The sequence below is a fragment of the Lepisosteus oculatus genome, chromosome 15, assembly GCF_040954835.1.
Source record: "Lepisosteus oculatus isolate fLepOcu1 chromosome 15, fLepOcu1.hap2, whole genome shotgun sequence".
NCBI classification, from domain to species: domain Eukaryota; kingdom Metazoa; phylum Chordata; class Actinopteri; order Semionotiformes; family Lepisosteidae; genus Lepisosteus; species Lepisosteus oculatus.
This window is the reverse complement of record NC_090710.1, coordinates 29,815,687-29,841,108: the sequence shown is the minus strand read 5'-3', so window position 1 is coordinate 29,841,108 and position 25,422 is coordinate 29,815,687. Positions and strand designations below refer to the sequence as shown.

The 25,422-nt window shown below is 35.6% G+C and overlaps 1 protein-coding gene across 14 annotated transcripts in view; it reads right to left on the bottom strand.

Moving 5' to 3' along the window:
* Positions 1–25,422, bottom strand: part of dmd (dystrophin) — a 726,399-nt gene that overhangs the window by 510,854 nt on the left and 190,123 nt on the right. For all 14 annotated transcript variants that reach the window (XM_015364174.2, XM_015364177.2, XM_015364182.2 and 11 more), the window contains exons 3-7: positions 9,495–9,587; positions 8,776–8,853; positions 7,492–7,584; positions 6,153–6,325; positions 3,119–3,237 (exon numbers count right to left, since the gene is read on the bottom strand). In XM_015364174.2, the coding sequence (XP_015219660.1) occupies positions 3,119–3,237; positions 6,153–6,325; positions 7,492–7,584; positions 8,776–8,853; positions 9,495–9,587 (556 nt within the window). The remainder of the gene's footprint in view (positions 1–3,118; positions 3,238–6,152; positions 6,326–7,491; positions 7,585–8,775; positions 8,854–9,494; positions 9,588–25,422) is intronic.

Here is a 25,422-nt window from a genome sequence, read left to right as displayed (position 1 = left end):
AAAAAATGTGACATGGAGTTTAAAACATGAACACAAATTTAAATAAAGATATCACACATTATATGTCAACATATAGTATTGCTGTCTTTTTTATTTAAAATTGCACATGTGACCCAGGTTCCTGTACTGCAAAGGAGAGGCTCCAGGAACAAATTAAAAAAGGTAAATCGAGCCTTGGTGTCATATTGAGTTTCAGAATTCCTGCACCCTTCCTCTCTATAGTGCTTGCGTTTCTTTCCTTGGTATAGTACTGTAAAATTACAGACGTTGCATCATTTCGATATCTTTTTTCATAGAAAGATTCCTTTTTACCAGTTTTGACTATTGGGAACAGAGACATCCTTACCCTCTACACACATACTGTGGTGATTCTGTATTTGTAATCCTAAGCTAACCTGATACATTATGCTGAATTTATTAACTCCACAACTGGCACAGCAGATAATGACTCGCCCCCTTATTGTTCTGTGATACAATATTATAATGTGGCATGAGAACATTTTAGAGGTAAAATGGTTTCTGTTTTGGAAATGGTTTCTACCATTTGAGTGAATTGTTTGTTTGCCGGATTTAATTTTTTTTAGTACATTTTGTGAGCTTGATACTATTTATTTTATTTGTAGGTATTTGGAATTGATGTACAGCTCTGTTTTAACATACATGTTTGTTTGATTGGGGGACTGTTTTGCTATTTACACCACAAATTAACCCAGTAAATGGCTCACGAACTGTTTAAATAAACATTGCACCTACAGTACACTGTATACTGTAGCTTTATTTCATGCATCATAATTTCATAGTGTTTCAAAATTGAAAACAATTTTAAGAAAAGCGTGATGTTATTACAAGATTTGTGAAGCATTTTAATTTGTTTACATTTCCAATGGGATAACGACTCTTTGGGGAGAACAAAACAAAAGTCGGGTGGAAAGGCAGTTTTAAAATGTATCCAACCAGAGTCAATAAATGGCTTGAAAAAGGCCATGCTTATCCATTTATACTGCCTCATTAACTGTAGTGAATGCCCAGTAACAGAAATATACCAATTGGCCTGTGAGCACTACAAATTAGGGACAATGGCACACTATAATTTACATAATGTCTTGTTCATACAGCCATTGTTCATTAAGGAAAAAAAAATTCTACTGACTGCTTGAGAACTACCATTAAAACATCAGTCTGTCTTGATAAAATATGGATAGTAAATACCTGTAGAATGTGAATATTATAGAATATTTTCATAAACATTTTGTATTTGGCATAATTTGGATGGAAAAATATCTTCCTTGGTAACAAGAGGGTTTGAAAAATGACACTTCGAGTGGTCCACAAGGAGGGTCTATAATAACAGGGTTTACAAGTTGAGTGATATTGGTCAGGTTGGCCAATTCGCAGAAGCAAAAACTGTTCTTATAGTTACAAACTTCGGATATTATATTTTTACAGCTTTGAGTGACTGAGAAGTGTCTCTTAGATTTTAGGTAACGTTTGTGACACTGGTGAAGAGTAAATTTTTCTAACTTGAAAGGAGAGAGGATGTTTGCTGAGGTCTGGGGGGTCCCATGGTAATGTTTACCTTAGTATACAGTACCTAGGGAAGTTGTGGATTAATGATTGGCAAGGAGCAGCACAGAAAGAGACAATGTAAGATCACATGAAGAGCAGAAAAGAGAGGGGAGGAAGAAGGGAGAAACAAGTCGAGGAGTCCGCATGAGTTGGAACTTGAAGCTTGTGCCAAGCGACAGACACTACTGTACTTCTTGATCATCCAAACCAGACCTGGAGCTAAGTATTTAAGCCCTGTTAGAGCCTGCTTTTCTGTGTTTTTAGGGAACTTGTGTTTCCTTGGTAAAAGATACCTCAGTTAGAAATGTCATTCCTAATTATGGCGCATTTTATGGATAGGGATATAGGCTCCCATTTATTTTGTGGCATCCAGGGTGCAGAGAGAGAGATTTAACTGCAGGTTGCTTTGTATTTAGTTAGAAGGCAGCTCATCTCTTGTGTGGCCCCTGTAGGCATATTAAGAGTTTAGTGTTTAGTAGCAGTCTGGGGTTTTCTGGGTGACCTGAATGTAAGGCCTCTGAAACGCCTTGTCTGTAAATACTTAATATAATGTAACGTTGCATGTTGTATGTTTTGTGTCTTGTGTAGATTATTGTAATAAATGTTGGTTTTGACGAAGTGTGCCTGGATTATTACTCTTCTCAACAAAGCTGTGTCAGAGAATAAAGAATAACGTGCCTCTAGTTATACCAGCCGCTCGGGTAGATCATTTAAAATCATGTACGAGTTGGGGGTTATGAATTATTATTTCACTGATTGACTAAACTGTTCGGTCAATTCCTGATGTTCACCAGTTTCGTAACCCCCCATTTGTGACAATATGTATTCCCTGTATATGACAATCTGTCCAATGAATTGTTAAAATGACCCATATAATGTGTTGCTAAGCCAATAAGGCTACTTCTGAAACACACCAGGGATGTAGCCTCATTTTGTGTGCTTAGATTAGAAATATACAGGCCACCTCCCTACAGCTGACATTACGGAGAGCAACAGCATATACTGTACTGTGCACATACTGGATTACCAACAAAAAAGACAATGGATCTATTCATTCACAAGTAGAAAATATGTTGCTGAAACCTTCACAAGGGCAAAAGAATGCACATTATTCTAACAGTACATCTTCCATGTATTGTTAAAGTCAGCGGTTTTTCCTTTGTCCTTCAAAGCTAGTATGAAAGGTTATACTGTATTAGGAACCAAAAAAAACACTGTTTTCATTTTTCAAAGTTAAACATTTGTGTTTGTACCTGAACCTAAATGAAAGAAGCACAGGGTGTGAGATTTTCTTTTCTTTTCTATTTTCTATCCTACAGCATTTCATGGAAGATGAATATTGTACTTAGTAACAATTCATTTTAGAAACTTCTAGGAACACAATCTATTGCATTTCCTTTTGGGGGATTAATGTCCTTCAGGGAATCTAGTATGCATGGACTAATTTTACTGTAACCTGCACCAATTAGAAAGCCAGTTTCTAGTATCTAATCATCATGTCTTGCGCATCAGCAATGTATTTTGGAGAATACAAAGGAACAAAAGCTCTTACCCTCAGGATCCAGCAGTCTCTCGATGCCCAGGTGTTGCTTGGCAGTGCTGAAAGCATGGTCCAGCTTCTCAATGGCAGACTGCTGCTTCAGTACGCTGCTCCACTCAAAGAGGTCAGGCCTACATGAGGAGGCATGATCATTAATCCAATCAACTCTCTCCATGGATTGCATTAATTTCTTCTGAAATTATGGTCCTATAAATAGAGGTCCAGGGAGTGCAACGTCACAGATCCAAAGCAAGAACAAATCTTACATGAGGCAAGACTGAATCATAGTCCACAGGAGGTCCTGAAGATGTTGTCAAGGCATAGACAGGATTTATGTGTAGTTATGGAAAACACATTATTAAAACTATTGTGTTTTACAAAAGTAAGTTTTTATAAGTCACGAATCCTGCTTTAATACAGTATGTCATCTACAGTAGCATGATGCTGGAGTACTGTATAGAAGATACCTGATAAGATGACTGATCTTTTCACTGACAAGCTGATTGTTCTCTTTACCTGACAAAATATTGTGGTTTCCGAATAAGGAGATTTTCTAGTATAAACTGTATTCCGGGTAACATTGACAAAACCCAACTATTTTAATCTTTCAGAGTTAGAAATTTGTGTTTGTACCTGAACATACACACAGATAACACAGAATGAGAGATTTTCTTGCTTCAGATTTAGATTTCATGCATTCTGCAGTCATTCATGGTAGGTGAATCTTATACTTGGAAACAATTCATTCTTTGATGATGTACCGTGTTACTCTGTGTGGTAATTCAGGAATCGGATATGCTTGCACTGATATCTTCACTTTCAGCGTTAATGTTCCAGAATCTTCTAGTGTTCATGCTCAGGCTCTTCCAGTGACAATGTACACAGGTACAGTATCCAGGAAAAAGTGGGCAAAGACTCACAGTCTGTCAACATGGTTTTTCGGCAGATGTAATTGGCTGTCAGTGGTGGGGCTATCATTGGTTTATTTTGTCTATCTTGATTTGAAAGGGTACTAGAACTGTGTACAGTTCAAGACGGGAAGAGACAGGTTTTAGAAAACCATATTAAAATCACTGTGAAGGAAAGTATTATTTCAATGTCACCATTTTCAGGGCTCAGTTTCCCATGCTGTCAGCAGAAATGCTGTTTATTTCACAGATACACATTTTATTGGAAAACCTAACATTTCACTCTACTCTTTGATAATCATCTCAGATTCTTTCGAGCTCAGAGACTTCCACGTCACTAGCTCACAATTTGATTTAATAATTTAAACAGCTATAAACAGAAAGGGGAAGGCATTATTACTAAAACCCATGAGTTCAGATTAAAAAAAAAATAATAATTCCTTCAACTGATTTAAAACTGTTTGATTTTTTTGTTGATTTAGTCGTGCCAATCTACGGAAGAGATGTGTTCTGGTTGAGCGGACATGCCCACTGTTAACCGATTTTTAATGTTTTTCCTTGGTGGTAAGTCTTGAACATTGACAGTCTTTTCTCTGCCTGACAACATCTTGAAAGGCAGCACTCTGAACTATTTAATTGATCTCAAGCTGCTGTCAGAAAGCTTCTTTCAGTTCCGATGCACATTGAAAGATATTATTAACTACAGCATTTTAGACTTTCTGTTCTCTATTACGAATGATACAGATCAATGACTCTGCTTTGACAGGCTGACTAATATATACAGTAGATGGCCAGTATGTAGGGGCTGCCTTTTGTGGTCATGGTTCTGGCGAAGACTGTTTTGAGAAATACACTCCCCTGTGTTCCTCTCTGAATACTTCCTAAGTAAGATGACTACTATTGTATTGCTGCTGCTACCACGATTAAAACAACTATTCCTTTTTTGCATTTGAACTTCTACATTTTACATACTGTATACAGTAAGTGCTTTCATAAAACAAAGTGCTGTAAGAGAAGCAAGAAGAACTCATGAACTGCTGAATCTTAAAGACCACATTAAATACCACATGGAGACAGTAAAATGTATAAAGGGCAGGTGTGATAGGATGCCTTAGAAATTAGACCTTCAGGTAACACTTAAAATATGGAGTTCAGGACACACTGAAGTCTTAGTATCTCAGCACATACTGCAGTAAGGAGCTACAGTGCAGAAGTACAATGTTGATTAAATAATAGCATCTATCTTCAGTACATTTCAGCATTGGTCAGACAGAGCAACAGCCTTAACTCAGCAATGTTACAGTACACTGATGGAAAACAGAGTAGTCTAAAGAAATCAAAGTTCACTCAACATGAAACTAGGCACGTTTGGGCTAGGGAGCAGGATGAAATATCCATAACCCGGGAAACAGGTACTCTCCATACCACAAAATTCAACATGCCCTGGTCACCTGTTTAATACACATGGACAAGGCAGACATAAACGATACCCAAATACTGTGCTGGGTAATTAAAGGACTTTTTTATTTGTGACTATCACCCTTTTGTATGGATTTTTCCATTTTCTATTAAAGTTCATGTATTAGGAGTAAATTGTAGTTTTTTTAAGCTTTCAGTAACTCTAAATAGCATATTAGTTAACCTTCTGAAACAAGCTATAAAAAGGCTCAGTCTCTCTGCTTCTTAACACTTAATGTTTCCTGTGCTGTGAAATCACATTGGTTTCCAGAATTGTTCATGCTAAACAAGGAACAATAATGTCTACATTTACAGTGATAGTGGGGAAGCCTATTACAGCGCTGCTCAGACTGAAAGCCCTGCTATATATTATACAGTATATTCTTGAACAGAACATATTGCGCCTTTGTGTCTGCTGAGAACCTTTAATAATTCATGTGTATTCATAAATGTAACAACTACAATGTCAGCCTAATTGGCTGCTTTGTAGTTTATGCTGCCTGCTGTAACATTAAACTGTTTGAATGTTGTCTGATCTTCCAGTCAACTACACTATTTCCAGGAGGACTGTTAAAATATGTGGTCCCTTAACAAGGGGGATATTACATATGGGTGCTATAAAGAATAATGAATGATAGGTCATATTTTGTGTGGGGGCTCTTGTATTATTCTTTGTTTACCTGTGGCTATGAATAAGCGCATTAAACGCCAGCCCATCTGACCAGCTGTTGGTGAAGTTGACAACATTGACTTGTTGGTAGTCACGGGTTGATTGGCGCACCCAGCTGAGCAGTATCTTCTCGCTGTTTGTCTGCTGCAGTCCAGCCATGATGTTCTTCATCACATCCTTTACCTGAAAGCAAGACACGTTTCTCCCTGAGTTCCGTTTTTTTGTAAGCCACAGTCACAGCGGATGCCCTTAGAAATAAAAATGGGGCTATGTGGTATTGCATGACAAATTCCACCTGGCTGTCCCAGATGCTCCAGTTTCCTCCCTCAATTCAGAGTTATGCTATGCAGGTGAACTGGCAAATCCGAATAGCCCCTGCACGTGTGAGTGAGTGTGCGTTTTTATGCCCTGAAATGGACTGGCATCCATTCGATGCTAGTTAGGCCTCAGGGTACTGTGACCCTCTGTGAAAAATACTTGACAAATTCCTACATTTATAAAGACAAAACATGAAATTACAGAATGCAAAAATCATAAAGCCATTTTCTTTAAATAGGCATTATTGTAACCCTTAGATAAAAAAAAACAGAACTCGTATGAAATAAAGGTGTGAATTTCCAGACAGTTTTGTTTTTCTAGCCAGAACTACTAGGCAACATAAAACTCTTAAAATTACTGTATATTACCTAAGTGAAAAGAAACCCTGACAATTGTGATCAAGCATGTACTGTAAGACATTGCATTGACCTTCTGTCCATCTATTAGTTTTCAAGATTCATACCTTCATACCTACGGTACATACAGCCTTCTTATGTATTGCGTTCTGGCATCAGTGAACTAATAAAATCAATTTCACAGTTTAATAGAATCTGTATTTTTTAAACTGTAGAAATGATCACAAAGCAACTAGGCGAAATGATCATATGAAACAGGACGTTAGCAGAACTTTGCTATGCGCAGTGTTAATGGTGGCTTTGTAAAGATGCCTGGAAGGGTGGAACCATGAGAGAGCCAGGTCACGAGTGGAGGATTTAAAAAGATTCTGATGGAGTGAATAACCATCGGCTTTTGTCCCTGACCTTTTTAACATGCTGACCTCAGACTAAATAAAACTGCAGAGGACTAACAACGGTAAGACTCACTTCCAATCATCAAGGCCCGGTGGGGGAATTTTGGTTATAGCATATCCCTGCTGATATAGACATGTGTACACAATTTAACTATCTCTTGCACGGAAAGCATTCTACTTCATTAACACTTCATTCTACTTCATTAACACTTCATTCTACTTCGTTAAGCTCATTCCCCAGTCGTTATGCCTTGGTGTTTAGGAAGCCTCTGTGTCAGACCTGCCAGTGGAGGATGATACTCCAGATCAAGCCCAGCGTCAGTTTATGATTTCCATCGACAATATCTGCCCCTCCGATGTTCACCAGTTCAACCTGCAGGAAAAGCAGCAGTACCGTAATAATGTACCACAGCATTGCATCTTTGCTTTCCATATAACAGAAACTCTTGTCAGCTTCATATTTTCTGGCATTATTTGCCTTCTTAAAATGCCAACATATTTATTTATTATTGTAAATGAAATTAATTTAATCTATTTTATTTCTGACATTTTCAGATCACAATCAGACATTTTACTCTAGGAGTTATGCCAGAATTACTGCACATTTCATTGACACATGTAAAACTTACATATTACACATAATAAAATACAAAGCCAATCTTTATGTATGAACTACATACTGTACAAAAAGATTAAAAAACAAAAACTCAAAAACAAATCAATTAATATTCTATCTAGTTTTATAAAATTAGCTGATTCCTACATACAGTATATAATTACTATTTAAAATAATATGCAGAAATAAACATTTTTATAAGAACGATTACAATATAATCTATGTTAAATTGGATGTTTGTTATAACATTTGCAGCATTAGTCCAAACTTGTTGAAAATCAACTTTACTTTTAATTTTAAACATGAATGTCCCCAACCTAAGATGATCTAATATTGATCAAAACTTGTTATACCTCAGGATATGCAATCAACATGTGACTATGATTATCACCTGTGCAATCTCCTACAGTAGGACATACTGTATGCTGCAGCTGCTCATTGCGATTCTTCACAATATGGCTAAATTTATACTGTATGTCCTGTGAAGAGCACAGACCCGATAAGGATCACATTCCACAGATTCTCAAGGGATGAGCTGCTGCCTTGTCACCTGACCACGTGGAGGAAGCTAATTGGTCAGGTGACTCTATAAAAATAACAGGAAGTGGAAGCCTCCAGCGTTAGTCTGGGGGATGCCTTCTGCTGGAGGGGGAACAGAAGTTTAGAAGTTTTTTGTGAAGAGTCTTGGAGCGAGAGACTCTGGTCTGGTCGAGTCTGCGAGACTGTTTTGAGAATGACTTTGTAGTTTGCGGCCTGTAAGCAGTGTAGCTACCCCGGATATGATAGTTGAGACCTGCAAGACATTGCTCAAGGAAGAGCCTAGGCGTTTGTTTTATGGGCTTGTTTTGGAGTTCTTGTTTTCCCTGGACTGCATGTGGGTGTTTTAAAACCTTACAGCTGTGTTTTTGGTGTGTTATTTTCTAAGATCCTGCCACAATTCACACTCACGTTATTTTTCTGAAGAATCTGTAATGCTCTGTTGACATTGTTGAGCGCGTGGACCCTAGTAAAGCCCTTTTCTTTAGCCTGTAAATAAACACAATTAGTCAAAAGTTCAAAATGGTGAAGTGTCAATTTCAAATTGAAAACTGTAGATTTTCCAAAACAGAAAAGAAAAAGATCTATTTGTGAAGTTGAATTCAACTGAAAATAAAATTAAAAGACCTATAGTATGGCGTAGTCATTCACAAATATTTTAACTTTACATTTTTTATTATCATCAATTCATATTCAAGCTAAATTAATCCATCAAGCTTTTAAAGTCTCACAAACAGTATCAATTAATACATGTTATGTCTACGTCAAACCCAGCATGTCTAGAAACCTAGTACATAAAGGCTCTACAGATACCAGGACAGACAAACAACAGTTACAATCCATTTTCTGTTTCTGGGGAACAACAGAATCATCTTGTGCCAAATATTCTCTCACATACTTATCACACTAGTCACACAACAGCATCCTCCAGACAACCAGCGTCCTCCACACAACCAGCGTCCTCACAACATCAAGTATTACAAACAGTCCACAGTGGAACAAATGGGTCCTACTCAATATACAGAGATTAAGCCTTAAGACTCCAAAGTTTAAAGTAACTGTGATAGAATCTTTGAAATTACTTAAAAGGTATCAATAATGGAAAATGGCAAGAAACAGCAATGACTCACTAGTTCATGGCCTGCTAGGCCCTCCAGGAGCTCCAGGAGTCGTCTCCCATCTCGAAGGTCAGTGAAGAGGTCTTCAATTGGAGGTTTCCCAGCCTGAGAAGGGGAAATCAGTGAGATTCCAGGTGGTCTTTAATGCTGGAGTCATCTGGTGCTCAAACCCAAACACTGGGGACTATCCATCAACCTTATACTGTGAATTATTTCTTGAAATAATTATCTGTGCAGAATTCAACAGCCCACCCACATCTCCAACTTTTGTGTGCAGAAGGAGAAAAAACCCAGGATAAGAAACTCCCTCAGGTAACTCATCTTTCATTATTATGTTCTAGATCTTTTTTCTGAGCCATAAGGCAGAGCAAGTCTTCCCAAAACAAGAGTAGGAAATATCTGATAAGTTGTGTGTTCTTGACATAGAACAAATGTATGAATCCATTTATTTTTATGTCCATAGGTCTTAAGGAAACCAAAGAATTCTTTCAAAATTCTAAAACTATATTTTAAGATGTACTTTTAGATATCAACCATAAATCACCATCAGTGGTATGAAGCACCTCATAGTAAAGAAAAATAATAAAGGTTTTATTTTTTCTTCTAATGTAGTGGCACATATGTTAATGTATAAAAATCTTATACAACTAGCATATGAAAGCCAGAAAAAAAGAGAAAAATAGGTAAATACTACATATGGTAAAAAAGAGCAGACCAATATATAATAAAATGATTAACAGAAATTTCTATAAATAAATAGAAACGTACTGCATAATGTCGTTTTTTACTACAGCATTATTTTTGGTACAGCTGTTACCCAAAACCCCAAACCATGCTTGCCTCTGACTTCTCTCAGCATGAACGCAGTGCCTGGCCTTACCATTTGCAATTAAGTCTTAATTGCCTATTCCACTTCTCTGCTTGGATTTTCAGCTTCCTGTGAGCTGCCATTCAAGCATTCCGCAAGTTTTAACCACTCTTTCCATCAAACACACACAAACAGTACCATCCATAATCATACTAGACTAGACTGCCAGACAGTAAAACTAAGCAATACTTCCTATAGACAGCACCACACTCTGCTGTGTACAATAGGGAAAACACACTCCTTGGAGTAGCATCTGCCAGGCATTACAAAGTGTTATTAAAACCAGCAATAGTTTCTGGTTATTTTGCATTATCTACCGTAGAACATTAAAATACAGTATATCATATTCCTTTTGAGATCAAATAAATGCAAAAAAAAGTTTATAAAACTAAATGCTATCCCAATGCCGTCTTGTTTCCCTGCATAACGTACAGTATATAGTAAGGATGGACAAACCCACAGAAATTGTCATACAGTATTTGAGGCTACTGCCAACATTATGCAGTTAGAATGAACCCAAGATGACGTCAAAGTTTGAGATGACTTCTGAGATTCAGTAACAAATAATATACTTTGCATTCACAAACAGCATGTTCAACTGGTGATCTGTCTTTGCACGGGTAAAGTGCACAGGGTGTTTCGGAGCTGATCAGTGTAATTTACATGTCACGCTGCAGCAAAATATCCATTTACTGTAAGTCAAGTGATGGAACATGCAGAAATCACAGCATGGCTGTGTCATTTTCTGTGCCAGAAGGACTGTATAATATTAAAGCATGGTGAGTCAATTTGGTCAATGTTAGAAAGATGTTATTGTATTCTAGATTGAAAAGGTTAGACAGTACACTATCCCATAAAAATGTCAGTAGAAACAGACACCTCTGGATTTACAGTAGTTTCTCCTACAGTAAACGCACTAAGACAAAACATATCCTGAAGACCTCTAATCCACATGAAATCAATTGACAAATCAATTCCTTCAAATGGCCATGATGTGCACAATGCTGTTTATGAGCCATGTTCAAACGTAAATCCACTGAACAGAGATTTGAAATCTAACCATTCCCTGTAGTATACAGCAGATTCTGGACGTGTGTTCTGTAACTCACAGGCCCTGCATTTGCTCTTTCAGTGGTGATACTGATCTGATCTATAATAGAAGGGTGCAGAGGGTCTTATTAATATTTTTTAATGAGAACAGTATTGTGGGATTTCAAACACTTGGAATGAAGGAACAACAACAAAAAAAGCCACTAAATTGAATTATCCGGTTCATTATTTCCTGAGCTTTTTGCTGTCAGAAAAGGAAAATACAATTCTAATGAAGCTTCAAAGTAAATGACAAAAGAATTTCCATTACTGCCTTTATTATTGTAATTTTCATGAAATATACAAGTGAAAATGTTTATAGCAATTGCCTAAGGAAAGGGACATTTAAAAAGGCAATCTACATTTTAAGCTGGGGTTCACCAAAGAGTTTAAGAAAACCCGCTGTTATAAAAAGGTTTTCACAAATTCCACAGAGAGAATTTTTTCTCTGAGAAAAAAATCTGAAACACTTCTGCAATTTGTACACCTATTGCATTATTTACAGAACCTTAAATGTATGAAAGTATGTAAATATACAGTCCCTTCCTGTGGCCAGAAAACTATTTCAAAAGGGTGAGGGATAAGATACAGTACATTAATTTTTAGATTACATCAATATTGTAGCATGCCAAATGTCAAGAGTGGCCACAGAGTAATGCCCCACATTTAATAAAAAAAATGTTTTCTCTGCTGTAAGATTTAAATTTCCTTCTTTTTGTTTCTGAGTTGCAAACCACTCCTACGGTATTTAGTCGACTTTAGAGTCATCAAACAGATTTCAACCAAGAATAAAGTGGGGTACTAATTTCTGGGCAGCCTTCATATTTAACTTAATCAGGACACTCAACCAGCTGGTGATACAGCACACCCTTTTTAAAGGATTTATGCAACTCATCATGCCCTAAATTCTAAAGATATGAAGTGACAGTAAAGATAAGTGATTAATACAATGACATCAGAAGGTCTTAATTGGTAAACTCAGTATCTAAAAGGTTAGTTTTGTCTGAAAACATTTTGTAAAAGACATCAGACTTCAATTTTACATATATACAATTTCCATATAACAAAATATATAAATAAAATAAATGCTTGAAGAAACATCTTAACCACAGAAAGAGGAAAAGTTTCATACAGTCTGTATGAGGGAGTAAAGATAATTAGCTATCTGATGCCTTTTTTTATACCTCCTCTGATAAGCTACTGCTCTTCCATTGATTAATATTTAATACTGTACATTATTCACAGACCAGAAAAATAAAGAGGAAAGTGTTCTGGATTTAAGAACTGTTCTCTACTGTTAAATACTGTGCTTATTTAAATCGTTATAAATGTTTGCGCAATTAACTAAATTTACCCAATTTTTAATGGCTTGCAAAATTTTGGCTTGAATTAAAACAGAAAGTGGCAAATGATCTTACAATTTTATGAAGGTAGGAAAGTCTTCATTGCTTTTTTTAACTTAAACAAAAATGAATAATATTACTTCAGTTCAAAGATGGTCATTCTACATCAAATTAGTGAACAAGAGTTCTCATTCTTGAATCGCAGCATACTGTAAACCAACTTCACATTTACACTGTCTCTGGACATCAAAGTGAGCTTAAGTTTTTGAAAAGCAGCAACTGCTAAACAATGAATGTTGCGTGACCTTTTCAATCCAAAGAAGAATTCTAATTTATACATTTTAATTGGTAAAAAAGAACCCACCGAGATTAAAAAATTGTTTGAAAGGGAGGCCTGAGGGGAATCACCACAGTATGAATTTTCAACACAAAATATAAAGTGGCAATTACTGTAAGTGCAAAAAAACAGGAGAGCTTTCTTTAGACAGAAGATTGTGGAAGTCTTGACCCACCTTCCAGGACATGTGATGGAAGAGTCTATGAAGAAATGATTAATAAAGGAATACAAAGAATTCTTAGAACACTAAGCTACTGGAAACCAAATGAGCAAGAAATAACAAATAATAAGCCCTCTTGTCTTTAACCTGTTTTATGTTTCTACATTTTTATCACCAAGCCAACAACACTCCAACTCTCAGATCATTAAATGTATTAACTCATTAAATTTGATTAAATACAATTTTCTGCAACCACAGTTAGAACTACTGATATGCTATGTTTTATTCAATAGGTAAATAAAGTTACAAAATATGGTAATTTTAGTTATTTTACAATGATATCTCTTATAAATTCTACAGTAGTTTAGATTTCTAGTGAAATGAATGTGAATTTGTATTACTGTAGTTTTACAGGTGCCCATGGAGTTCCAGAAACCTGTGTTTTTTACCAACAGCAAATACTTAAATTGGTAAGATTACTTCTAAGGAACCACTGTACATTTATAGCCAAACTAATCATTTAAAAAAAAGTTAAATATGTAAGTGACATTTATTGTAAGAGTAAAGGCAAACTTCATTACAAGAACAAAAATATTCAATCAAGTTTCAATTTTAAATTCAAAATTGCTTGTCTTTTTCTACCCTCTCCAGACACACTTTTGGAATTGCAATTATTAATCAACTTGTTACTGTACTGTTATATCCAACCTAACAGAAGGATGGCAGCTACACATATGAGGTCCACATCCACTTTCTTCCAAAACTATCAGAGTCACCTTCAGTTTATCACATTGCAAACAGGTTTAGCACAGGAAGAAAGATGCACTCTTACTGGCAGCAGAGGAAGTTATCTCCAAGCTGTCACTTGGTTCCTGACTTAATAATGCCTTCAAAGAAACAAAACTCACAGATAAAATGAACTATCCAAAGAATTATACATAAAATAGAACAGCAGAATCATTTACTGGCTTTTAAATGACAAAATCACAAAAATATAATTACTACAGTCTTTTTACATGTGTACCATCACCCTGGCCCTTGTACTTGCCCTTGCCACCCTTGAATGGTGATAAAGAACAATACCAAGGATTCAAGTGTCTGGCTCAGTGATGCACAATGAAAGACCACAGTGTAGACTGACCCAGCTATTAGCATTCTACAACCTGCCATTAGGACAAAGGTTTTCCAAACCCCATTCAATTAACATGCAATCACCAAATATCTTCCACTTTAATGATCTTCCATTCACACAGTCAATAGGCCTCTCCACTCTTTTTTTCCCACCATGCTAAAACAATACCCAGTCCAATTCCAGATGCATCCATTCAAACAACAAACAATAATTTAAAGCCACAGCTTTAGCTGAGGCAGCTGAGGCAGCTCTTTAAATCAATAAAAACTGCTCACATGCTTCATCCTTTCATTCTCTAACTGCTTTATCCAATTTAGTCTCACTGGAGAGCTGGAAGATATCATGGTAAGCAACAGACACGAGGCAGGGTACACTTTGGAAAGGACACCAGTCCATCGCGGGGCTCACACAGACACAAATGTGCATACTCACACCTGGGCCACTTTTCCCAGAACACAACCTACCAGTATGTCTTTTGTACTATGGGACGAATCCAGTGCACCAGGAGGAAACCCATGTGAACATGGGGATAATATAGAAGCTCCAAGCAGATAGTGCCCCATGTACTGTAACATGTTTTTGTAATTGAGCATTAAAGTCAATTCTCCATTAGTCAACTATCATTCAGTCTTTGGAAAATGATGGAAAGACATTGTAAAACACATCTCTAATAAAGTAATTGTAGATAAATTTACATTTACTAGTAAAAACTAACCAGTGTGCTATTCAGGTCTGTTAAGTACTATAAAATGCCCTGCAAAGTTTTTTTTACAAACTCAAGACCACTCACATCCCAAAAGAATGAGTCCGACAGATCAAGAATCAAGATGACAACATAGAGAGCACTGCTGTCTTTTCATGAGGAGAGTAATTCTGAAAGGTGTTTTTTTTTTTGCTTTGGCACCTAAAGACACAAGTACAATGCACTGTACAGCTACGAGAGAAACTTGTGTATTATTGAATTTGAATTTAAAGGATTAAATTTGATCAACATTTTCCCTCATGCCAAGATACTGTCTAGGCATGAACAAAGAAGAAATGTCTTTAAAATGCAACTTATTCAGTGGGTGTCTGCCAAAAAAAATTAACAATGAAGCAAATTTTCCCGTTATGATGAAATAAAAGCTTTCTCCAGAATTCTAAGGACAGAAAGAACAACATAATTTCAGTTAACAGCTGCCATAAGAATACTAAACCAGCTATTTTAAAATTATTTTAGTGGAAGTGACTTCACGTAAAGGCTGTGATGTACAGTATGTTCATTTCTTATATCTATGCTTACAGTACTGTGAAACATGAAAATTAATATTATTTAGCCCTTACCCCTTCACAACTCTAAAGAGGTGAGTACTGCCAGAAGAGACTTCACATTCCATCTTTTACTGTATGTACAGTATACTGTATGAAGTCAAATTAGCAGCCAAAGACAGCTGTTTCACACTCATTAGATCGGCAAGTTTGAGGTTTGAGGATACCAAGCTGCAAATGGGCTGACAGCAGCTTTATTAGAAAAAAAAATCCTGTTTCAATTTCTTAAATGTTAAAATTTTCACCTCTCCAAAGAGTAGCTGGCACCATTATAATTGTTAATATTTGAAATGGAAAACAACTTGTCCAGATGATCACTCCGAGATGCATAATACATACTGCATATGCAGTAACATATACAGAGCTTTTTTATTTAAGGCAGCAAAAAACTTTGAAATTCACTTGGTTAAGTCTGTCAGACAAAATCATGTCTACAATGTGGTTTTACAGCAACATGCTGCAGGATTGGTTTGAAAAACAAAAACCTCACTTGAATATTTTGAATAGCTGGCTCTTGCATCAATGACTCCCTCATCCAAATTTCTGTTGTGATTTTCACTGTCTGATCATTTTATCTCAATGATTTTAACAGTAATTACCATGCAGTATGCTTATGTTGTCTTGAATAGCATCACATCCCACAAAAAACAAAAAAAACGATGTTGTGCTCTGATTCTTGTTCCATTGGGTGGAGATGGGCTTCTGCTACTCAGCACTAGATACAGTATGTTTCATGAGGGATTTCTGTGCAATTAAAGCCATACTGTTCTAATATAGAGCTATCATTACTTACATGCCAAGAGATTAAACTTATCTGCCCTGAACACCCCAGAAGATTTCACCTTTCTGAGCAAGAATATTTCAAGATGTCCAAAATATGGCACAAAAGCGATGGCAAAATTATAACAAGTGTTACCACCGGGCTTGTAGAGTTAGACTCGCACATCAATTATTCATCATTTATACCTGCTAGAGTTCTGTGCTGCTACAGAAGTCAGGTACCTCCCAGAACTTATTTTTGATAGAATTTCATATTTTTTAATGTATCTCTTTCCATGCCTTTTCCAAAAGTACTGGATACTCTTTCACATCAAGTCTTTGTGTACGTACGTACAGTATTCTTGCCTTTTGAATAGGGAGCAGATCAAGATAAAACCTGGGAATTTTAATGTGCATCCTGAAGCAAAGAGCTGGGGGAAGGTTCCAAGGAGGAATAGGATAAGAGAGAACTTCACACTATGTGGTGTCACCTGCGTCACCTGCTTTAAATTACTTTAGACATCCTTCTCATTATTATTAATGATAGTTATTTTTTTTTAAAACGTGGAGTTTGCTCTCCATTTTCTACTGGATTTGATTTGGACCTGACAGAAAAGTGTATTGGTTATACAGTTTCTAAGTGATATTTTCAATATTACAGAGTACTTTATTTATGTATGGTACAGTACAAGTAAGAAATACTATCACATAAAAGTGTTTCTTACAGTTACATGTAACTATAGTTATAAACACCTTTGCTGCAGTAGGTGTTATGTTTTGGAAGGGGTTGCTAATTACACAATTGTGGAATATGTTTTGGTGCCTGCAAAGTTTTAATTACTAGAGAACAGTGTATATTGCTTGTTAAAATATGCATATTTTCATTTATCTAAGCAAGGGGCTTTTAAAAAGTTATACTAAATCATTAAGGTACAGAATTTCAAGCTGTACATCTGCTATATCTGCAGCCGTACATTAATCTAAAACTTAAAAGGGAACAAAAGGCAAATAACCCTCCAGAATCCACATCAATCTATCTGCAGTTCTGTAAGAAAGGTATAATTCTCCTTTTAAAATAAGCAGTCTACAGTAGGAATTAAAAGTTCGAATCTCAAACTGAATGCTAAATAATTAAAGCAGGAAAGAGGCATAGCATTTTAAAAGACTGTTGTATAAGAAATCTCCAGTCTAAATGCTCCTAGTGAATGTTATTGTTGTATAATTAAAGTGTTTTATATTATGCAGTTCATATCATATCATACCTTAAGAATATTACTGTAACTGCATCTGGACAAAAAACTCATACAGTACAAGCAAAAAAAATCCCAGGTTTAAATTATGATTGTTTTCCAAGTATTTTTTTCAAGGCTAAAATAGCTCTTCTTAAAAACTTTTTTGTCTTGAATGCAGAAGAGGCTACCTGATTCAAGTATTCAAAATCCTAAAGTGGATTCTAAAATCTATTTAAAACCAATAAAAGCTGGCACTCCCAGCCATGTTGTTGAAGCTGATACTCTGGCTTCTTTCAAGAAATGGCAGGGCAAAATCCTTAAATCACTCCACAAAACAGGCTAGATGTGTAGAATGGCCTTGTCTCGTCTCAAGGTTTGTAACTCTTCTTTCTTACGAGTGACTGTTGAAAGGGTTGTGCTGTGGGCTTATGTATTGCATCTTTCTCCTCAAGCAAAGTTGGTAGGATACCATCAGTCCACAAAGATCTATTTACATCCTTAATACCTGTAACATTTCTGTCTTTACTATGCCAATACTGTTTAATAGAGAACTTCATTCAGCCCAAGATATGCTATCAGGTTCTTCCTTGGTAAACAGGAGAGAAATACTGTATTCATTAAATATAATGTATATTTGGCATTGTCTAAAGCTCTCCCTAATTAATTATTATTATAGAGTCACTTCACTCATTCCTTTCACATACAGTATTTTGCTGATGACCATCTCTTATTGTCCGAAAGCTGCTTATTCTTGCCAGAAGGCTCAGCATCCCATAAGCGCAGAGAGCAAATCGGGTTACCATTAAAGGACATAGAAGCTGGGACAATTCAGAGACATCAAGTCTTTGGAAGGTCTGAGACAACTGGAGTATTTGGCAAAAACCCACACAAACATATGGAAAACATACAAACTCTACAAAGGAGAAGACCCACTCTGAAATCGAAACCAGGACTCACAATCTGGGAAACCACGGCACTAACCAACCTACCAAAGTGCCATCCTTTGGCTGAAAAAAAGAGTTTTATTTGATTTTGCCTCTTTTATAAAACTGTCTTGTATCTCTTTCCTAGAGTTTCTCACATCTATTTTTACCTTGCAATTTAGTGTATTTAACTGTTTTAAAATACTTAAAAATGTCCTTTTTAAATCCTGTATAAAGCGTTTTCTTTATATTTATGTTTTTCATATTAGTGAAATTCATATTATTAAAGCATTTGGACCACTGCTTCCTAGCCTTTGATTTGCTCTCAGGAGAAATGTCTGTGCTTAAAGCACATCTTTAAAATGCCACCCAGTGTCTACTGATTCCATATGCACGCTATCCCCATTCTGCTTCTTTTAAGCTCTGTTGCATTCCTTTATCATCTGCTTTCCAGAAATTGAAAACCTTTGTTTTGGACTCTTGTATCAGCAAGTTTGGGTTTCAGTACTCCTGTGTTGTAACCATGGAAACACGATGGAAGGGGTTCAATTTTACAGAACTGTAATTTAAAAGAGACTTGAAGACTACTGCTGTGCTTTTTTGTTTATTTTAAAGATCCTGTAGATTTCATGGCCCTCCCATGCAAGAGGAAATCTCGATTTGAAAGCCGAATGCGGGAAAAAAAAGGCATTCAATATCTTCTGCAAATGTTAACTTCAAAAAATGTAAACAGAAGATGGGGAGAATTTTTGTTAGAACATGACCTTGTTTGAAGAAAAACCTTGGCACAACTGAAACAATTAAAGATTTTAGAACAGATTTTTCCTTTATCCTCTCATTTATGACACTGTTTCTTATTAAGATTTATTTTGCTAACGCAGGATTGATTTTGAACTAACGTCTTCAGGTTTTATGCCCTTTTCCAGTTGTACCAGATGCCTCAATCCATTATTATATTTTAGTATTATTTAAATAAATGGGACTAGCTACCCATATTCCAGAATTATTGGGTATTTTAATTCTAAGTAAAGAAAAATAGATGGAACCTTAGAAAACCAGTGCATTATAATAATAACGAAATATTTCTATACTGTATAGCGTATCCCAAAAGATCTCAATGTACTTAACATAGAAAAAAGAAAGCACCCACATGAGTGATACGCTGTAGCCATTGATTCAGCAGCAGTTCAAGTAGGGAAGAAAGAAATGGTTTCACCAGTTGAAATAAGGGGGACCTTCAAAGTGGAATTTCGTCAAGACAACAGGAATTCAGTGCCAAGATGACCAGGCAACCTCTTGCAGACTCATCTCAGAGACTCTGGTTGTCATGCGTCAGGTAACGCAGTGCAGTGTTGTGTTCACTGCTACAAAAAATACTCATTTTTGTCAGCTGTAAAAAAACTCACAAACACGGATGTTACATTTTGTACTTGGATATACTGCATGTACAAAAATATCTGTTTTAAAATCAGTTTTTTTTTGTAGCACAAATGATTTCCTCCATGTGAAATTCCACCACATGCTTTTCTATATAATATGTTAATGACTGCAAAAAGCCTCCATATTTTCCTTTGAATCCTGTATAGCCCCATACTAAATTGTTCTCTGTTGCACCAGCCAGCTCTCTTCCTTACCTCATCCACTCTGGGGAGGCGTAGGTTAATCAGACCTCATTAACCCTTCACCACACCTCCCCTCCAGCCTACTTAAACCCTGTTTCAGCCTCGCTCAGTATTTATTTTTTTTACCTTGAGAGCTACACATCCTGTTTTCCACGAGATACTCTCTGCTTTCCCTTTTTGGCCCCTGGACTTTTGCCTTGTCTTTTTGACCACGATTTCTGGATTCTCCCTCGGATACGTATTGTTCCAAGACCTTTTGGCTTTTTGACCTACTGTTTGTTTCCACTTCGACCTTGGAACTCCCTGTTTATTCTCCGAGTTCCCTGTATCCGCGTAGGGTTCATCCCTTACTATCAGCTGCTCTCAGTGTAACAACTTCATGATTATCATGAACGGATTATCCATTGATAATGTTCGCTATCTAGGAAATATGAGGCCGTCGTTGATCATGACAGTGTCTAGAACTCCCAAACCTTTAGTTTTTTTACTAAAGAACATTCACCAGTGAAGCAGAATTCATTTCAGGACATGAATCCAAGGTGAGAATGTATATTGTAGCAGCCACTACAAATGAATGATTGAACAACCTGGATTCCCTCCTTCATCTGAGCATATGCATATTATAATTATAAATATTGATAGGTTTTATATATATATATAAGAATGTGGATTTAAAAACTGATAAATTCATTTATAGGTAATATCTGTTATGTTATGCAACCAATACAGATTTAGGTTTATTAAGTTTTAAGTCATCAAATTCCTCATTCTTATGTAGACTTTACTAAGGCAATAAAAAGAGAGAAACATATTAAATGTCAGGATATCAAGTTCGCTGTATCTTCCTAGAAGCAATTAAGCCGAAGAGAGTCTATACACTCTTATACTGTACAGAAGTGACAAAGAAGCCAGTCTGAGGACAGCAATCACAATTTACCCATTTACCACTCTCATAACATGATGCACATTAATCAAGTGACTGTGCTACTGTTGCAGTACACATTTAATTGAACTCTTCCTTTAGAAAATATGAATTTTCACAACTTATTTCAGGATTTTAATACTTAAACCATTTCAAAACTTTGTTTTCCAGATGTAAAACAAAACGGTTGATAAATTAATCAAATCTCAAGAGAAAGTAAAATTAGAGAAAAAAAGAGAATTAAATAAAACGTATAGACACAGCTGTCAAAAAATAGAAGAAAATGAAAGGCTGACAAGAACATCCACACAATATATGTTTTTTTCCAAACTTAATAGATGTTTTTATAAAATTTTTATTACATGTCAGCACATTCTGGTACAAACTAATTTTGACCATTAACAGACAGCATAATGAAGATGTTATTTGTTTTATTCATTTAAATTTGAGAACAGGACGTACATTGCACAAAGTTTAGTGGAGATATAGAACGATCTACCCAGCCACAATGTGAAATTTGTACATTAGCTTCTTTCAAGAAACAGCTGGCTAAACTTCTTCGATAAAAATGTGACACAGAACTACCAAACAAGTAAGCAAAACTAAAATAAATTTCATTTTTGCAAATAGCTGTTTTGTTCAGGTTTTATTCTTTAATTTCTGCTGCAAAATGAATGGTATACTGTATTACAGGTCTTAATTAGGCAAAAAATAACTTCCAAGTAAAAAGGCATATTCACACACCTCTTTATTATAATACTAAATATACAGTATATGATTCAAGGGTCTGTAATGTTTAATATATTCGGGAACATGTAATTTCTTATGTTGCTCAATACTACTTATGAGGAACATAAAAATTTATTCTTCTTTATTCTTTTCAAAAGTGCAGTGAAATACCTTTGATAAAATTAAGCAGCAGAGAACATGAGAGAGCAGAAGCAATTATGAAGCAGTTACACACTGTCAGTAATTTTAGGAATTTCACTGAGGAAATTAGATACAGTAGCTAAGTGATCCATTTTGCTTTATTTTATTTCAGCTTAAAAGACATACTGTAGCAAACATCTCAGTTTATTTGCCAAAAGATAAGTTCACATTGACTGTAGCACAATGGAATTGTTCTTGGTCATCTCATTATTACAATAATTTCCAGTGACAGCAAATAAATAATTATACTGTATAAGGATACAATTTGATTATTTCAAGGGACAAAAAGCAAACAACAGGTTTCAGTATTTTTAGTTTCAGAGATTAATTTTGATTAATGTTTTAATCTTACAATATAATGATTACATGATTTCTTTTATACATACTTTTTTGAGATAATTTATTCCTAAATGCTTTTCAAAAAACTCAAAGCATTGAACCTATTAAAAATTCTGAGAAAGAAATTCTGGTTTGATTTATTTCCACAGTACACTGTATTTCAGAGTTTCATTTGATCGAGGTGGGTAAAACTTGATGGTGATGTTAATTTTTCTGCATCTTGGTCGCTGGTTGAAATACTGCATTTCCACTAGTAATATTAAATGATCCAGTTGTTTACTTGGTTTATAGAATTACATACTAAAAAGCATCTCAAAACAGCTGTCAGGAATGTATAAACATCTGACAATGCTGTTCTGCACAGCTTCTGGTATACAATACAGTACAACACACAACTTTCAAGATAATACGATACAATTAAAAGGACATTTTTTTTGTTTCTATGTATATGTACAGTAAAAACACCTTATTCAGCTACAATTTTACATTTTAAATTAACCAGCGATTTTTTTCCCTTTCATGTAAAATTGCTCTCATGCCTAATATCTCATATTGTTTAAATGTGCAATAATTTAAATTGCACATTTTATTGAGTCCATTATACAAATATGAGAGATATTATGTTGTACAATTATAAAAAGACAGGGAATTACTAGTCCACATATAGGACCACTCAAATTTATGTTCAAATGTTCTCCTCTCTTCCTGACCATTATAATCATTAACTGATTATAGCAGGAGACATTACTGTAGCTATGCTCTAGATCCCACCCGTCTTCGTTCTGATTCAAAATTAATGTTATTATTATCCACTCTTTTCTCAAAATGTATGGAGTTTCTGACGCATAGCATTTTTTAAACCCCTTTGGCACAGCAGACTGCTTAACTTTTCTCTTTGACTCATCACTCACACTCATGGATTGATTATTTTTTATTGGACAATGGATTCCATTGATGACTGGTAAGCATCACACTACCGTAAGATGGCTGTGCACCTGTCCTTATGGAATATGCTTTTAATGATTCACTGCCATCTCTCTGCTTATGGAATTTCAACCGCCTATTATTACTGTATCTAACAGTGATGTTTTTAAGTATGCCATGTCCCAAAATGAATTTTTCGAGAGAATAAAGGTGACCATGATATATCGTGCTTTAACTCCATGGCACCAGTGAATGATCTAATCATCTCATACACTGCCCAGGCAACAAAGATATGCATTGGATTTTACACACAGTCTCTGTTGTAAAGAAAGGCCAACTTCGCAGATCAAATTCAACCTTCTTTCTACAAATCAGGCTGCTTAACTTTTGCTAAAAGTATGCCATGATGCTTATGAATACAATGTCAAAGCTATCAAATCTTTAATTTATCATCTTCATCAGCCTGCAGCCTTTCATTTGATCACTAACACAGAATCTGATTTAATCTCTACTAAGTCAATTAAGTATTTATATATACTGTATTTTAAACAAATACTCATCTCCACTGAAACCCCTTACAGATTCATTCCTAACCTGAAGGTTTTCATGTGTCATAATCAAGCTCTCTATCTGAAGCTATTTTAGAAGAACCTCTTGCCTTTTTCAGTCATGCAGACTATCACAGCAATGCTCAGTGGTAAATCTATAACCAAGACAATTCTAGTTGAATTTCTGACAATTATTTCACTTGATAAGAGACATTTTTTAAAAGGCAGGCATTCTTTTTCAAATCTATTAGGCCTCTTTTAATATTGTGTACAATTTCCCATGTGTCTTCCAAACCAGGAATTCCTATTTCATCTTTACGAATGTATATTATAATTTACATTATTTATGTAATGTAATATATTTACGACTTCAAAGGAATTCAGGTTTGTCCTAATTTTTATTAACAAGCTGCACTCTATTCACTTTTCATTGTACTGTAGTCCTAGATGGGGCAGACATCTCTTCCCAACCTCTTTTTGCATTAGGTACAGATCAGCAGTCTTCAGTATTATATCTTAATTTTTAGATCACCTACTGTATTTCCCAACATCCCTGATAGATTATCACTTTGTGGTATGAGAACAGTTATAAAAATAGCTGCATAAGAACTGTGACAATGCAGCTTTCTGTTTTCTGCTTCCATGATTTTACAAGCTATTACTACTGTCCACTATTTTGTTTTCTGATATTTGCTTATTCCAAAGATAAATCCACACTGTTTTTCCTCTGTACCCACTCAGCTCCTTTACTGATTCTCTTGGGGCAATGTACTTAGAATAAAAACTGTTTTGTGCAACTGAAATATACCCTGAAATAGACACAACACAAAACACATACATGCACAACCCTATTACTCACTGCTACTCATTTACAGAACATGTGCTATATTAATCATGCCCTAATATGGAACCATTCTAGACTAAGGTAATTAAAAAACATCCTCCTTACTTATAGTCCACTTGTGTGAGCATCCAGAGGCTATTACTAAATATTAGTCTATGACAGAGGCTCTGGACATTATATCTCTGCTTGCTAGAAGCCTTATTCATTTGGAAGGTGGCCTTCTCCGGCAGACTGTTATCCAAACGTTTTGCTCCCAGTATGATTCCTCCTAATACAAATACTGCCAATAACCTCAGCTGTCTTCAAAAGCACTTTACAGTTGTTAACAGATGTGGACAGGTCTGATAATTAGGTCATGATGAAGGCAACCCTTGTGAGATTGGTTAGTGACAACAAGAGATATCACTTTAGAACTACTTATAATTAAAAATAAGAATGACTACATGATTTAAGGTTTGGTGTAACAACGGCATGCAGCCATCTATAGAAATAAGTCTCTCCACATGCCACCTTTATTAAGATTTTATTCTGCAGCCTTAATTAAAACCTGAAAATGTTTCTAATGAAAAAATGCAAATGACCATTGATTAACTAACCACAGCAGCTGCTTCTCAAGAAAATCACATTCTACTGTCTAATTTAATTAATGAAGTATGTATA